Raw genomic sequence first — 16,509 nt, forward strand, 5'->3', positions numbered from 1 at the left:
AAAAAAATAGCATGCAGCATTCGCAAAATTGGTATCAAAAAAGAAGTCGGACATATGGTATTATTGCGATTGTTTGGCACTTTAAAACGGGAAATCTCACAATTAATTTGCTCTCGGTAGAACAGTACAAAGAAAGAACCAAACGTGATAAATTAAAAATTCAGTCTTCTTTTGTTGAATAAAGGTCCTAATTACAATTTATGGGTAGACAGAAAATACGGAAAGTCAGAAATTTAATTCATTTAAGTCATCACGAAAAGGGTAAAACCGTTCGGGAAATCGCAGAAATAGTGGATAGACTCTACACGACGTCATAAAACGTTTCAAAAAACAAAATCCGTGGAAAATAAGAAGAAATCGAGACAGCCAAAACTGTTTCCGGATGTAGATGAACGGTGGATAATGCAAAAAGTTAGTAAAAATCCAAATTTCAGCGCTCCTAAACTTGCAACAGAAGCCCCCCAATACCTTAATATTAACTGCAACGCCGAAAGTATACGTATAGTGTTGCGAAAGAATAATTATAATGGAATAGTTGCATGAAGAAAACCTTTCATCAACGAGATTAACCGACCCAAGAGAATACAATTCGCAATACGTCATGGGAATAAGGATTTCGAGTTCTGGAAGCACGTTTTATTTGCAAATGAAAGCAAGATTAACATACTCGTATTTAGGTCAGATATATCTACAATCATATGTGTTGAAGACCTATTGAAGAGTTACTGAAAAAAAACTTACGTCCGACAGTTAAACATGGGGGTGGGTCGGTAATGGTATGGGGTTGTATGTCCGCTGCTGATACTAGAAATTTGTGTTTCATTAACGGCAATATGGACCACAAGCAATACATAACAATTATGAAAGAAAATTCAGTCTAAAGTGCTGAAAAATTGGGAATTAATGACGATTTCCAGTACTACCAAGCCAACGATACCAAGCATAAGACACTTGATGTCCGTCTATGGCTTATGTACAACTGCCCTAAAATACTTGAATACCTCCACAATCTGCGAACATTGAACATATGTAGGCTTATTTGGGAAACCAACTGAAAAAACATGTTATTAGGAACTAGAAAGATCTAGAAGATGATATTAAAGAAGAGTGGGGGAAAATAGATCCTTTAACATGCAAGAAGCTGGTCGAATCCAGCCAAGAAGACTGAATGCTGTGAAAAAATTATTAAATATTAATTATATTGGTTTTCGTAAATATTATTTGCTTAACTCAACTTTAAATGCCTTAAATGTCCGAGTTCCTTTTTGTAATGTATTTTGCTAAATTTATATGTTTGAATTTTCTATGTACGAATGAGTTGAAGTTTGTTTATGTTTTTTGTAGTTGCGAAAAATACGGTTGAAGAACGTAAATAAATGTGACAGATAAATGCATTAGATTTACATTTTAATTTGTATTTTCTGATTTTAAACCATATCGTTTGGGTGTCCGAGTTCTTTATTGAGCCACTGCAGGATAAACTTTAAACTTAAACCATATGTAAATATCTTCGTATTTAATTTACCACTACCTAAACCACAATGCTCCCACTAAAACAAAATTATTTTAAGTAAACACGACTTGTAGAACTATCTCGTCCACAGCGCCATGAAAGCGTATTTTTTCAGTGTAATATGTTCTAAATATGTAATATATTCTCAAATTCTACATATAGGAGGATCATTGATCTCATACCCTGACGATTATTGGAAATTCGTGATCGGCAATGATATTGCGAATTTGTGTTCGAAGGTAAACGGTAATATTGTGTTTTTGAAGTGATTGAATATTTCTACTGAAATAAGCCTACATAATTAGCGACTAGCGCCGTTTTACTACCACTGTTCTCGTGTGATGCCGTTTTTCCTTTGGCAGATCCATTTCGTGAGACCCAAGTATTTTTTAACTCTATGTCTGAGATTTCATTAACTTGCTGTAGAAAAGGCTTACAGCAAGAGCGAAGTCTTGTTCTGGCTAAACATTCGAATAAATAGAGGAAAAGTCTTCCTTTCACCCCTTCCGCCTAACAGCTTTTGCAGATGGGATTGTAAAGCTTGCAGTGATAAATGAAATGCTTGAACGAGAGCATCCTAACAAGTAATTCGTCCTTTGGATATTGTACGACGGCTATGTTTTTCTTGTTGTAGTACATATAGTGAATTGCTTCCACCTTCTCCCGGCTGAAGCATAATAGTGTGAAACAAAAGATGTTTTTATTTTATTGAACGGGGTAGAAACTGTCACAGCCTCTGCTATGTCTAGTGCGGAACCTTTTCTAGCTACATAGCTCATCTGCTATCTCATTACCATCTATATTCCCGGGAACCCATATCAGAGTAATTTGAAGCCAAAGACCAAGCAGTTCTAGTTTATCTCTCACTGTAAAACTAGTTTGGATAAAATGGAATTGGAATTTAGGGCCTTGGTAGCTGCTTCGTCGTCTGAAAATATAGCTAATCTTACACCAATTTCTCTGTCAGAAAGCAGAATTGGTTTGGATAAGTTGAGCGGTTCCGAATAGAGGCTAGTCCCACATCACAGTTCATTTTAGAACCGTCAGTGTTGATTTCGACATCGAATCTAGCAATTACTTTCCCTTTCCTTCATTCGACTCTGGGTGGAAAACGTATCGTAAAGTCTTTCTTGAAGTTGAAGTAGGGGATTGTGAAGTCTGATTTGCTTTTGAGCAGTGAGGGTCCCTTCAGGAGGATCTTGTTGTGACCGTACGATTTTGTTGACCAGCTTCCTATATCTCTGAGTCTCCCCGCGCTGCATGTAGCGATTTTTTTATGTTACTAACGTAAATACTTTAAAGTCTTGTCAATACAAACTAGCAAGTTTTGGTGTTTATGTATCCAAAAAACTTGTAAAGTAGGGGAAAGTGAGAGCGCAAAATGACATTTCATTTTGAGAGGAAGTTGTAAGTTTTTACTAGATACTTTTTTACTTGTAAGAATATGCAAATGAGAAAAACACCTGATCACAAAGTAAAAAATAAACACTAATTAGAATTTCCGTACACCCTTTTTGGGTGTTTGGCCGAGATCCTCCTCGTATTTGTGGTGTGCGTCTTCATGTTGTTCCACGAATGGAGGGACCTACAGTTTCAAGCCGACTCCGAACAGGAGATATTTTTTATGATTGTAGTCACGCACCAACCCATTCGGCTACGGCGGCATCATTTAAATAACAATGGTGATTAAAACGGAGAATGTAAGTAAATATGTTATAGACAAAATTTATAAAGAATATGTAGGAATCGGCCAATGATATGGCTCTGAACCACAGCTTTTCGAAATACAAATCAAAGCATTGAAGGTATCTTTTGTGTTTTATGCTTGCACTTCTTGGTTATTAAGTAATTTGGCAATATATTATGTATATATAATATATGTATATACAGTGGCTCAATAAAGAACTCGGGCACCCAAGAGATATGGTTTTAAATCAGAAAATATATATTAAAATGTAAATCTAATACGTTTATGTGTCACATTTATTTACGTTCTTCAAGCGTATTTTTCGCAACTACAAAAACCATAAACAAACTTCAACTCATTCGTACATAGAAAATTCAAACATAACAATTTAGCAAAATACATGACAAAAAAGAAATCGGACATTTAAGGCATATAAAGTTGAGTTAAGGAAATAATATTTAAGAAAAAACAATATAATTAATATTTAGTCGGTAAGCCTTTATTATTTCTAATAGCAATCACTCACCTTGGCTGGATTCGACCAGCTTCTTGCATGTTAAAGGGTCTATTTTCCCCCACTCTTCTTTAATATCATCTTCTAGATCTTTCTTGTTCCTAATAACATGGTTTTTCATTTGTTTTTCCAAACGAGCGTACAGATGTTCAATTACATTGATGTTCGAAGATTGTGGAGGTTTTCAAGTATTTTAGGGCAGTTGTACATAAACCTTAGACGGACGTCAAATGTCTTATGTTTGGGATTGTTGGCTTGGTAGTACTGGAAATCGTCATTAATTCCCAACTTTTCAGCACTTTAGACCGATTTTTCTTTCATAATTGTTATGTATTGCTTGTGGTCCATATTGCCGTTAATGAAACACAAATTTCTAGTATCTGCAGCGCACATACAACCCCATACCATTACCGACCCACCCCCATGTTTAACTGTCGGACGTACGTTTTTTTTCAGCAACTCTTCAATAGGTCTTCAACACACATATGATTGTATATCTAAATACGAGAATGTTAATCTTGCTTTCATTTGCAAAAAAAACGTGCTTCCAGAACTCGAAATCCTTGTCCCCATGACGTATTGCGAATTGTATTCTCTTGGGTCTTTCGCAACACTATACGAATACTTTCGGCGTGGCAGTTAATATTAAGGTATTGGGGGGCTTCTGTTGCAAGTTTAGGAGCGCTCAAAGTTGGATTTTTCTTAATTTATTGCACTACCCACCGTTCATCTACATCCGAAAACATTTTTGGTTGTTGTTGTTCTCGTTATCGCAGTAACACAAGCCCCGTGAGTGTAAGGTATATCATCGATCGTCTTCGTTTAGCTCATCGAAAGGTAGGACATGTGTTTGGTATGTCGGGGTCAATTCTGGATAAGTAGGAATTTAACCAGCTACAATATCCAGAACTTATACGGGTATCACGGGGAAGCTGGAGCTCTTCATTTGCTGTAGGTCGTGGTTGGACTACGATTACGGCATTCGGTGGTCGGGAGCTTAAGAAGATGGTAACGGTCTCCCGATGAATGTCGTTTAATGTCTGTCTAACCACTGTCTGGTCCAGTAAATGTCTATTAATTTTGTCCTGGATCTCGTCGGCGTAATTGAGGAGGTGCCTCCTGACGTGCCTGGGAGGCGGCTCTGGCTCAAGTTCGTGTCTGCAAGGGTGGAACCTGCGGTAGCACCCTAACAGGAGCTGATTGCTGAGGAGTTTATTGTGCTTCATTACAGGGAGCATCTGTGTCTCGTTGTGAAGGTGTGAAGAGGGAACATCAGGAGGCAACCCGTCGCTGTCCGAATGACAGTGTTTTGGCAAGTCTGGAGCTTTATCCACTGCGTGTCACTGGTTCCAGGCCACCAGACAGGCGCATCATATTTTAGAACCGGCCAGGATTGTTTAGCAACACTTCTTTGTCTTTGCCCCAAGTACTGCCGCCAAGCGATTTGACGACCTTGCTGCGATATTGGACTTAAGTGGCAATTGCAGTTGTGTGCGCTGAGAAGGAGAGCAAACCGTCGAAGATTACATCCAAAATTTTGGGATTGCTTACGGTCGGAATTGGTGTATTATCGACATTTACCTTGAGTTACAGTTTCACCTTCTTTCCCAGGTGGTAGAGAGAGTCGCCGTGGACTTTGTGGGGGAAAGTTGGAGATTCCTCGCAGTAAAAAACCGAAAAAGGGCGGTTAGGTAGACGGCGCACAGGCCATCAATGTTATTGCCCGACCCCACTGTCGAGCAGCCGTCGGCATATGAGACCAGGGAGACTTTCTCTGGTGGTTGGAGGAGCTTCGATAGATAGAAGTTGAACAGCAAGGGTCACAGGACACCACCCTGTGAAGCACCTTGCTTGATCTTCCTCTGCTTTGAAAACAGTCGAAACTCACTGACGAGTGTCTACCGCTCAGATAGTTGGCTGACCACCTCTTCAGCCCTGGCGGGAGTGTCGACTGATAAATATCATCTAGTAGCGTGGAATGGCTGACAGTGTTGAAAGCCTTCTTCAAATCCAACGCTACTAGGACAGTCCTCTCGCCCGCGGTGAATGCTGTGGTGGTGCTATGCACTCGTCGGAAACCATGCTGATGTGGGGCTGAGTCCAGGTGTTTCGTGAAAAGTGGGAGTAAGAGGGTTCAAGTGTCTTTACTACTAGGGAAAGGAGAGTTAACGGCCGATAAGACTCCCCTTGGCGGGCGGGTTTCCCAGGTTTCAGTAATGGGACCTCTTCCTGCTTGTCCGGGATAATGAGAGTGGCCAAGGACAGATTGAAAACGCTTCTGGGAAATCCTACTCCCAATGCAGTGTAAAGTCGGATCAAACAGCTCGGGCATTTCTTCGGGTCCGTCGAAGTGCAACCGTTAAAGTTGATGGCCACCTTGTCGTTGTGCTTCGTCGGGTTCGACAGGGACCTTACGGTGGACCAGAGCTTACTCACACAAGTGGTGAAATTGCAGGTCTTCAGGTGCTTAACCCATTTGGTCCGTTTAGACCAGTTGTCGGATCTCTAAATTGAGATCCCTTATGCGGGGATCCCCCCGCTCGTTTGCTAAACTGGCTGCTTCGGCTGGGAAATTAGGACGTATCTACCGTATCCTTCCAGCAGGGATGAAGCGAGCCGCAGCAGCTGTGAGCACCTTGCGGAATGCGTGTTCGCCTACGCGCACATCAGTGGGGATTGAAAGAGCGGCGAAGGTGTCCTCGGTGAGTTCCGCGAAGCCGGCCCAATTGGCTTTGTTAAAGTTAATATGGGATCGGTGATTCGCGGAAACGAAGTCGGCAGGTCTGTCAATCGAGACGATAATGGGCAAGTGGTCTAATGCAAGCGATAGCATAGGTCGCCAGGTTATGCTATTTATCAGACCAGTGCTAGCTATTGTTATGTCAGGCGAGCTGCTGCAATTATCCACTATGCGGAGGGTGTCGTTGTTGTTGTTGTTGTAGCAGTACTTTTGCCCTGTCAGTGTAGCGTAATCACCGGTCGTCTTCGTCTAGCTCATCTAACTGTAGGTTCCTAGGCCTAACTGTTTCGACGGGTTGGGTCCAGAGGGAGAGGGGTGTTAGATGAGTGGGTTTAATGGGGCAAGTGAAAAGGTGGTTAGTGTCGTGCGGGATGCCTTCACATGCTGGATATATTATTTTCTGGACATTTGTTTAGTTGCTATCATATATAGCGAAATAAAAAAAAAATTTCTCACAAATAACATCTGTCATTCGAAAGGAGCCAGAATATTCCATGACGTTTCATAACATCCAAAAATATAGCCACATATAGTACTTTTTGCATTTTAGATCAAAATATCTGGAAAATGTGGAGTGCAGAGTTGAGTTGGAATTGAGTACGTCTGACACCTTCATTAAAGTAATCACGCCGAAAAAAGTAGTACAAAGAATATACAGGGTTGGCCATATTAAACTGACCCATTGAGTAACCCTATAACTTTTTACTGTAATTTGAAATCTAAAGTTTACGTCAACAAGCCAAAGACACTAGGCGCACTTAAAGCCAATATCCGACGGGAAATAGCCGCCATATCGGCCGAGACGCTGGCCAAAACTATGGAAAACGCCGAAAAACGGGCACCACTTGCGCGATATCATATTCAAAAAGTGATGTAAACGAATCTCCTTGAACTAAATTAAATGTTTTTCACAATGAAACACAAAAAAATGTTTCTTTTTCCATATTTTTTTAATAATCACATAGTCAGTTTAAGATGGCCAACCCTGTACATATCCAAATACGTGCTAAGGGCGACCACTTGCGCGATATCATATTCAAAAAGTGATGTAAACGAATCTCCTTGAACTAAATTAAATGTTTTTCACAATGAAACACAAAAAAATGTTTCTTTTTCCATATTTTTTTAATAATCACATGGGTCAGTTTAATATGGCCAACCCTGTATACTCACCATTTCGAATCTATGTTATTAAAACTGGACTTATGAAAATTAATGTAAATATCTAGGATTCAGAACTTAGAGAAATAAAGACAAAAATATATACCATCGACATTTTATTAATTTTCTATATAAAACTTAGCAATATATGAACTACGCAGCTTAATTCTAAAAACCTGCTGAAAGCATCGAAACATTTTCGGCCCTCTCTATACATATATAATATATATATATATAAATTTAATCTCTCATTTCGCCCTCTTCATCCTCATCATCCACACCTTTTATATATAATACATTGTTGCATCGAATAAGCACTTCGCCGAGGTTTCCTGAAATAAAATATTTAATTTAGCATTAATCTTGGAATCAATCGAATAGTAAATATTTATTTAAGTTGTCGAATGTCTTTAATGAGGTAAACTTTCTAATATAAGTATACATAGTGAAAAGTGTGCCGAGTTTTTAAAAATATAGCTTTTTGGTGTCAAAAGATAATTTTTTTTTGCGGAAACGAAATACATATAATATACTATAATAGAAATAAATGAAAAACTTCAATTTGATACCTCTGCTTACAGATGTTTCTTGAAGAGCATGGCAGATGGGAGCACCAAGTATATTAAGTGGCAAATCTACTGATAAGTCTTCAAAATTTCTAAATCAGAAATACAAGTCCAGAGAAGGATCTCTGAGGAACGCACCATAACTTTTCCCCCCGACTATTTCAGAGTTAAGCATTTTTAGCTGCGACGGTATATCATATTGGAGGATGGTCCCTATGTAGAAGTCCACGCAAGTGGGGAAAGTTACTGATCGCCATTCACTTGGGAGTGGCCAGGACGATTCTTCTGCATATGGCTCAAGTAGCTCACAACCTCCGGGATTAGCGCACGTATTCTCTGGGTAGCTTCCGAACACCCGTTCGGGAGTGAGCTAACGTGAGAAGACGAAACATTCCAAGATAGCTGGTTGTGCGCTGGGTTTGGGACCCGCCACTTAAAAATCCCCCTTAATAAAAAGATTAAAAAAGCCTCCGATGAGACCTCCCTATACCGATGACGACCACTACAAACGAATCGTTTCCACGACAGTCGGTTCTACGTTACCGAAACGACCCGGATTTATATCCGGTCAAGGACTGTCACTCCAGCAGCATTCCCCGTATGTAAATATGGGGAATGTTTATGCTGCTACAACAACAACAACTACAAACGAATAAGGATTTGAAGGCATGCACCTGGAATGTCCGGCCCCTTAATGGAGAAGGTGCCACTGCCCGGCTGGTTGATGTCCTCGTGAGAGTAAAGGCTGACTTCACTGGCATTCAAAAGATGCAATGGACGGGACATGGCAAGAAAAGCATAGGACCTTCTGACGTCTACTACAGTTGCCATGTAAAGGAGCGTAAATTCGGTGTTGGATTTATTGTGGGAGAGAGACTTCGTCGCCAAGTACTGTCGTTCACTCCGGTGGACGAGCGTCTCGCAACAATCCGCATCAAAACCCGTTTTTTTTTTAACATATCGCTTATTTGCGCCCACGGCCCGACGGAAGAGAAGGACGATGCGACCAAAGACTCCTTCGCCACGACATAAAAATCGTGCTTGGCGACTTCAACGCCAGGGTGGGCAAGGAGGGAATTTTTGGTCCCACAGTCGGAAAATTCAGCCTGCACAACGAAACATCCGGTAACGGACAGAGGCTGATCGACTTCGCCGGGGCTCGAAGCATGGTAGTCTGCAGCACCAGATTCCAGCATAACATGTTTCACCAAGCCACCTTGCTGTCTCCTGATCGAAAAACACGAAACCAGATCGATTATGTTGTGATAGATGGTAGACACGCTCCTAGTGTACTAGATGTACGTACGATCCGAGGACCCAACATCGACTCGGATCACTACCTTGTTGCAGCCAAACAGTAAAGTCCTCTCTCGACGAACAAAAAAGTAACACTCTACAAAGCTCTCATCATGCCCGTCCTAACGTATGGCTTAAGCTTGGACCGAATGGATACAAATGCTCCGGCTCTGAAAATATTCGATGCGGTACCAGCTGGTGGTAGCAGAGGAAGAGGAAGGCCTCCTCTGCGTTGGAAAGATCAGGTGGAGAAGGACATGGCTCCATTTGGTGTGCCCCACTGGCGCCGGTTAGCACGAGAAAGAAACCACTGGCGCGCTTTGTTAAACTCGGCCAAAATCGCGTAAGCGGTTATTGTGCCAATTAAGAAGAAGGTATATCATACACATGATCTAATGATCACAGTTAGACAATAGATTTTCGCTATATGGCTTTCGTAGAGCCGATTGCCGTGAGAACATTCATCATCAGTTCATCAGTTTGATCTCTGTTCCTAAATAGATAACATAATCTTTGAAGACGTGACAAAATAGTAGGTAGGGTAAGTAGATGAAATGGTTGAAGTATCAGTCTGAAAATTCCCAAAGAGCCGTTCTGATACAATTTTGAGAACAAACGGGCAGATATCTACAACTAATCAGACCCGTTGTAATCTCGAAAGTTGATGGGATTTTGTTAGCGCACTACCCCAGGCTCTCGAAGGAGCACCCAGTGACCCTAATGACGTAAACAGCTTCCTTCTCTGAAAGGTGCCCACAGCATATGCAATGGGGATTAAATGGTAAACCCAGCGTCTCTACGTGTGTGCCGATAGTCCAATGACCGGTGAACACAGCTACAAGTTTGAATGGCGAGGGGTTACCAGAACTTACTGCGTCTTGTGTGTATTCTACTAGGCCCAAAGGGTTTTCGAAATTACACACCAAGACATGAAGCTCCTTCTGCGCTTTCCTGAGCAATAATTTGTGCAATGCCCCTTTAATAATAGTCGGGGGGATGCCGATAACCAAGTGGGACTGAGACCAATTCAGTCCATCCCTTCCTGGTACACTCATCAGCAATTTAATTTCCCTCTATGTTGCTGCACACCCAAGAGATTTGACAAGACAACAACATCTTCCTTACTGGAGTTGAATAGTATAAATCGGTACCATGGTTTCATCAGTCCCTAGATTGAAGGTTGACTATTGGAAAAAATGTGAATATCTTGTCACTCCCGCGTTCTCTAAGCATTCTGCATGCCTGCAGTTTAAAGGAAACGATAAATTGGCTGATTGGCCCCTGATTGGCACTGTCCACGAATACAAAGGTACCAGTATTGGTACAGATTTTCCCTTCTTCCCAATGCTGCCTATTTGCAAAGATTGCTCTGGTTCGACCCTCAAACTCCAGTTTGCGGATAGATATATACGAAGTTCAGAGAAATACGGTATTAACGGCCAGAAAATACTTCCATGTCCCTTAGGAGACATTGCCTTATGATATGTAAAATCATAAGTTGTCCCATGTTCATTACTTATATTATCTACAAATCTCATGCTTATCGTTACCAAAAAATTGGGTTTTCCTCCAAAAAGGATGTAAGTTATATATATACATATAGGTATATAGAATTTTTTTAGCTAGAAATACGAAGAATATACAATCCCCACATTTGTTCTGACAACAGTCGGTTCCACGTTACCAGATCGACCAGAACTTAGATCCGACCAAGAACTTCCACTGCAGCAACAGTCCCAATTATATATGAAGAACGTTGATGCTGCTACAACGACCACTACACATGCTTCATTAAAACAACCCATCTAACATTATTAACATAAATATGGCTAGGCTTAATGGAACGCTGATGCAGGCATAGCTTGTTACAATATAACAATGGCGATTGGAAATAACGAAATCAACGCGATATAAGTTCGGTTCAAAACGTCATGCGACATTTAATAAATATGTCTCACACTGTCCCTTAAAGACTGCAATAACGAATATCTTACCGGTAATTTGACCATCAGCAGTGTGCTCTTCGGTATTGGCAAGTTGCATGTTCATATACCCATCCACAGAAACCAAATATCCTTTATATTCGTGGCCCCATTTCAGCTTTATTATAACAGCTTTTCCAGTCAAACCATTAAGAAATGGTTTGGGATTAATTGGCATAGCAGCAGACATGGTTGCAGAATTTTTTGTCACACTAAAAAATCACCGGCAAAATAAAAACCACACGCGCTTAGAAATGGACCGATACCAAATAACACATACTAACTATCGATAGTTTTAGTAACTCTGTGTTCAGACTGCACCGTTCGATAGACTGCACAAATAAAAGAATGTGCAGTTTTATTGCGCAGTATACTTAATAGCTTAGGTTGAAGTTAATATGAATACAGTGTACAATGTGATTGCTGCAGGGTAACTTTAATTGGCCGCCGGAACGTGTTCTTTTTGTTTAAATCCAAAATCAAAATTTTCCCATAGTTCCTCATCAAAAGGAAGGATTTTTTCGAGCGCCGCAAAGATTTTAATTTTTAAAGACCACCCAAATATATATATACATATATGAATATAGATCTCATGGAATAGTTTTTATCAAATTTTAATTATTGATTGCACTTCTAAAATACTACAAATTTATTTGTTACTTCATAATTGTTTATTTTGATTTTTATTCTGTTCTTGTCCTCCTGCATAGTGTATAGTTTGTTATTTTATATTTAGAGATAATAATAGATGATATAGTATATAAAATAACTGTCATTCAACCGATTATTACATTTGAATTATTTTTTATAAGCACGTAAGAATTAGATTCTAGGTTTGGATGTCCATAAATCGGATATACCATTTTGGTGCTAAAATAAGTCACGCTAATTAAAAAGTTAGCATTTTGGTTGGGTACGTGTCAATCATTCGAATTCACAACGTATTCAAATACAGCACTCGAACTTCCAACGCACGGTTTGATTATATGTTTCAAGAATGATAAAATACAAGATGAAGTACTCCGAATTCACTGTGACATCATCTTTTCAAATAAACAAACAAAAGGAAGAAAAATTAGTTGTTTGTGAAGCGAAAGCAATGGAAACTGGCAAACACAACGGCGTCATCGACAAAAAGAAATTTTTATAATGCGAACTCTGACAATTACAACCCGACATTTTGTTGTTATTAGCTTGTTTAATTTAAAAACTATAAGTCTTAAAATCACAAGCAATACCAAGCCATCCACTGAGTTTTTAACTTCTCTTAATTTCGTTTGATTAGTTAAAGTGATGGTTGTTAAGCTCGCTAAAAATAAATTAGCAATTTTCGGAATGTATATCTGTATTCTGTACACCATGTATCTGACTTGAATTCTAACTCGATTCTATTTTTATTGAGTACTAAAATTCTCAAGTACTCAATATAGCCGACTCTGCAAATCACTACTTCCAAACGAAATAGGATTGGACAAGACACAAAAAGTGACAGCATAACGTTGCAAATTTAATTTTTTATTTTATTTATTTTATATTTTATTGGTCATTAAATTTTCAAATTGTATTTAAATTAATGGAAACAGTCTTGCTTTTAGTTTTGTTCTTCTTTATTTACCGCTACTTTTATAATGTGCCTTGAGGATTGCAAGATTAATCATATTATAATACGTTTACATATAAGTAGATGATCTACTTTTTCGTGCTTAACTCCCAATCCGTAATTAAAAAGTGACATTTTCCATACAAAATTTCTCTCCCAAAATCTGAGATTATGAAGTAATCCTAGATAATAACCATACTTTTTGGCATACAACCCTGTGTTATCGATAATTATTATCACGAATGTAAGGAGAAACATCAAAGTAAAAACTAAATGAAATGGGCACCGGCCAAGGTGGATTTATTATAGGTGACAGCATTCACCCAGCTGAATTTTTCGCCGTAGATATGGTTTACGTCAAAATGATATGCTTTGTTTGTATTGGTATGTACATTCATACATATGTTTACATTTGTGTTTACTGAGCTATTGATGCAAATTCTGAAATATGTATGCATTAATAATTAAAATACCGCAAACTCAAATGATTTCTTTCATATCCACAAAAACTTATAATTCACACATAATAAATCCACATTGCACATAAGCTACATACGAAATCTTCAATGAACTGTGGGAAATGTAGCGACTTTTTATTTTGTTACTATTTCCAGTGTACGTTTCACAAGCAAACCACACTGCAAATGAACAGCTGATTTTGACGTGATGCTTGGACCAAACGCAACAACAAATACATATAGGGTTTTACTTATATGTGGTTGCTGTCACCTGTAATAAATTCGCCTTGACGCCGGCAAAGAAAACAGGTTTGTAGATATAATTCTAATAAAAATTTTGTTAGGTATTATTAACTACGCATTCATATAACAGAAAAAAGCGTGTGCCCGAAAACTCTTTGTCCTCTTATTACTTGTTATATATATTACTTTACTTCCTGTACATATTTTAAGGTTACTGTCCATACAATGCTGTGTCTATGAATGTGCGCTGTGCCTATGAATGCGCGCTGGATTTCTTCAGAAGTTTTACCGAAATTCGTTTTGCTGTGGCAAGTGCACATACATACACACATCATATATATATGCACATATGTATATAAATTCATATATTTACATTTGCATATGCCATCTTCCTGTGTGCCTGGTAATGAAGCGTTTTCTATAGAGGATTTTGATTTGGTTGAAGGGAATTCAACAAAGTTATAACAGACAGACATAATATATGTATATATTTTTGAATAGTTTGCTCTTTCTAAGCCACTATTGAACTTAGCATATGTATTTTTTTCTATGATAAAGAGCCTGTAGCTAGTCTACAGCGTTAACATTCTTTCTTCCTTCATACAAACGAATTTTACTCAACTGCTGTTTAATTTGACCAGTTGAGTATATTTCTGTTAACTTTTGGTGGAAAATATGTCTGTGGTGAACTCCGCGCGCAAAACGAGTGCCCCTCGAAATTCCATACGGTCCTGTCATTGAGACTTCTCTATACATTAACGTTCTCTGGCGAACTGTCAAACGAACAATCAGAGAGAGAGGAACAAAGCGAAATAAGAAAAACCCAGTCAACCAAAAGGGAACAATTCTTATATTATTTTTATTATTTATAGCGGCGCTTTTTTGATTTCGAATATCCATTCATATTACAAAAAAAATTTTATACAAATACTGAAAATTCGGAATAAAAATCGCTCTATTTGTAGTTCAAATTTTCGCCTGCGGCGCTTTTTTCGAATGTATGTATATATGGTCATATAAATAGCACATTTAGCCTTTGAAAGCTAAGAGTTGAATATGAAATAATGATTTATGAGGAAAAAAGGAACGTAAAAAATAAAAAACTTATTTACTTCCACTTTAAAACAACCACAAAAAAAAAATGGTCAAAAAGAATTTCAGTTCTGATTTAAATTACGGGAACGTTAATAATTCACGAAACCTCCTGGATACATAAATAGCACATCCTAAAATATTTCAAATAAAAGCAAAAATAGTAAACAAATCAGATAGTTAAGTAATAATATTATTTTACCAGATTAGTATTTTGTACTATATCCACCGTTTTTGATAACTTCTTAAAGCCGTCGCTCCATGCTTTCTTGTGGCATCTTTCCTTTGGAATCGAGTACCAAGCCGCTTCAACTGCGGCCCACAAATAATGAAAATTTTAAAAATTTTTGTTAGCGAGTTTGACCTTAACGTCATTTCACAAAATTTTTATTTTAATTGAGAGCAGGGCTCTGCGCCGGCCAATCCAGTACATTAATTTTTTCTCCTCTGAGGCATTGCTTCACTGTCTTTGCAGTATGCTTTGGATCATTGTCCTGCATAAATGTGCAATTTAATGGCATAACACAAATGGCTCCATTTTATTCTAGCGTATATCCAGATAGTGAAATCTATCCTATATTTTTTGTGAAGCTAGGATGTAGTGCTTGCTTTTTGGACGACGTACAATAGTTTTCCCATCTGGTCCCATACTATTTATTTTGGTTTCCTCGGTCCAAAGTACGTTTTTCCAAAACTGAATAGATTTGTCTTTGTGGGCTTTTGCAAAGGCAAGTCGGTGTTTGATACGTCTTTTTGAGAGGAGTACTTTTTTCCTGCTTATGCGGCAAACAGCTGGGCTTCGTTAAGTCGCCTTCCTACAAGCTTTCTGGACACCTGTAGACCAGATTCTTGGTTTATTTCCAGCATTATTTGCCGTGTCGATTTAAAATGATGTGCTTTGCTCTTGCGAATTATAGCTCTTTAAATATTAATATCAGTTTTTCGCGGCTTTGGTTTTCTTTCCATTTTTTTGCTTAGATAGGATGAATCTTTCTTAACTAGATTAAGAGCATTATAAACCATTTTCCGAAACAAACAAATTTATTTGATCAAAGCAGAGTTCGTACTAAAAACTTAACTTAACATATAAGGTTCACATTTGTGCAATTTATCTGTCCATGGCTGTACATACATGTTACAAAAAATGTTTTTTTTTTTTAATTGTGAAATAGTGCGAAATCGGACAATTTTTTAGCCCAAATTTTCGCCAGCGCCATGTATAAATTTTACGATTAAACAATATTTTCATAAGTGGGATGAATTATAAAACCTAAGTTAAATGCTTGCTGAGTTGACGATTGCTGTATACACTTCTCTTCAACTGTATTTCAGTAAAAGCTGCAAACACGGTCGTAAAAAAACCTAATTTTTAACTTTTCCTGGGGGTTCCATAGGGACCCTAGGAGGTTACGACTTTCATAGTTATAATGGAGTGACTTTGCACGTTCTAATGGGCTTGGTGGGTGGTGCCACTCCTCATCCTCATCCGGCCCCCTATTCAAATATATCGTGGTAGTAATGGAAAGTTTAGCCCTAGTTTTCACTGCTGTAGGATTTTATTTGAAAGCAAAAAATCTTCTGGTCTGGCAGGGTATTCTTGAAAAGAATTATTTATTAATTATTTATAACAGCTGGCACCTCCGAGGAACTAAGAAAT

At 38.5% G+C, this 16,509-nt stretch overlaps 1 protein-coding gene across 1 annotated transcript; it reads right to left on the reverse strand.

Annotated features, from left to right (window-relative positions):
* Positions 1-7,714: 7,714 nt before the first annotated feature.
* LOC129237966 (small nuclear ribonucleoprotein F) lies at positions 7,715-11,745 on the reverse strand. Its single transcript, XM_054872968.1, has 2 exons — positions 11,472-11,745; positions 7,715-7,947 (listed from the first exon to the last, which is right to left on the reverse strand). The coding sequence occupies exons 1-2, from the start codon at positions 11,647-11,649 to the stop codon at positions 7,856-7,858; spliced, it is 270 nt and encodes an 89-aa protein (XP_054728943.1). The 5' UTR covers positions 11,650-11,745; the 3' UTR covers positions 7,715-7,855.
* Between the last annotated feature and the right edge of the window lie 4,764 nt (positions 11,746-16,509).

Source organism: Anastrepha obliqua, chromosome 2 (genome assembly GCF_027943255.1).
Source record: "Anastrepha obliqua isolate idAnaObli1 chromosome 2, idAnaObli1_1.0, whole genome shotgun sequence".
In the NCBI taxonomy this organism is placed as follows: domain Eukaryota; kingdom Metazoa; phylum Arthropoda; class Insecta; order Diptera; family Tephritidae; genus Anastrepha; species Anastrepha obliqua.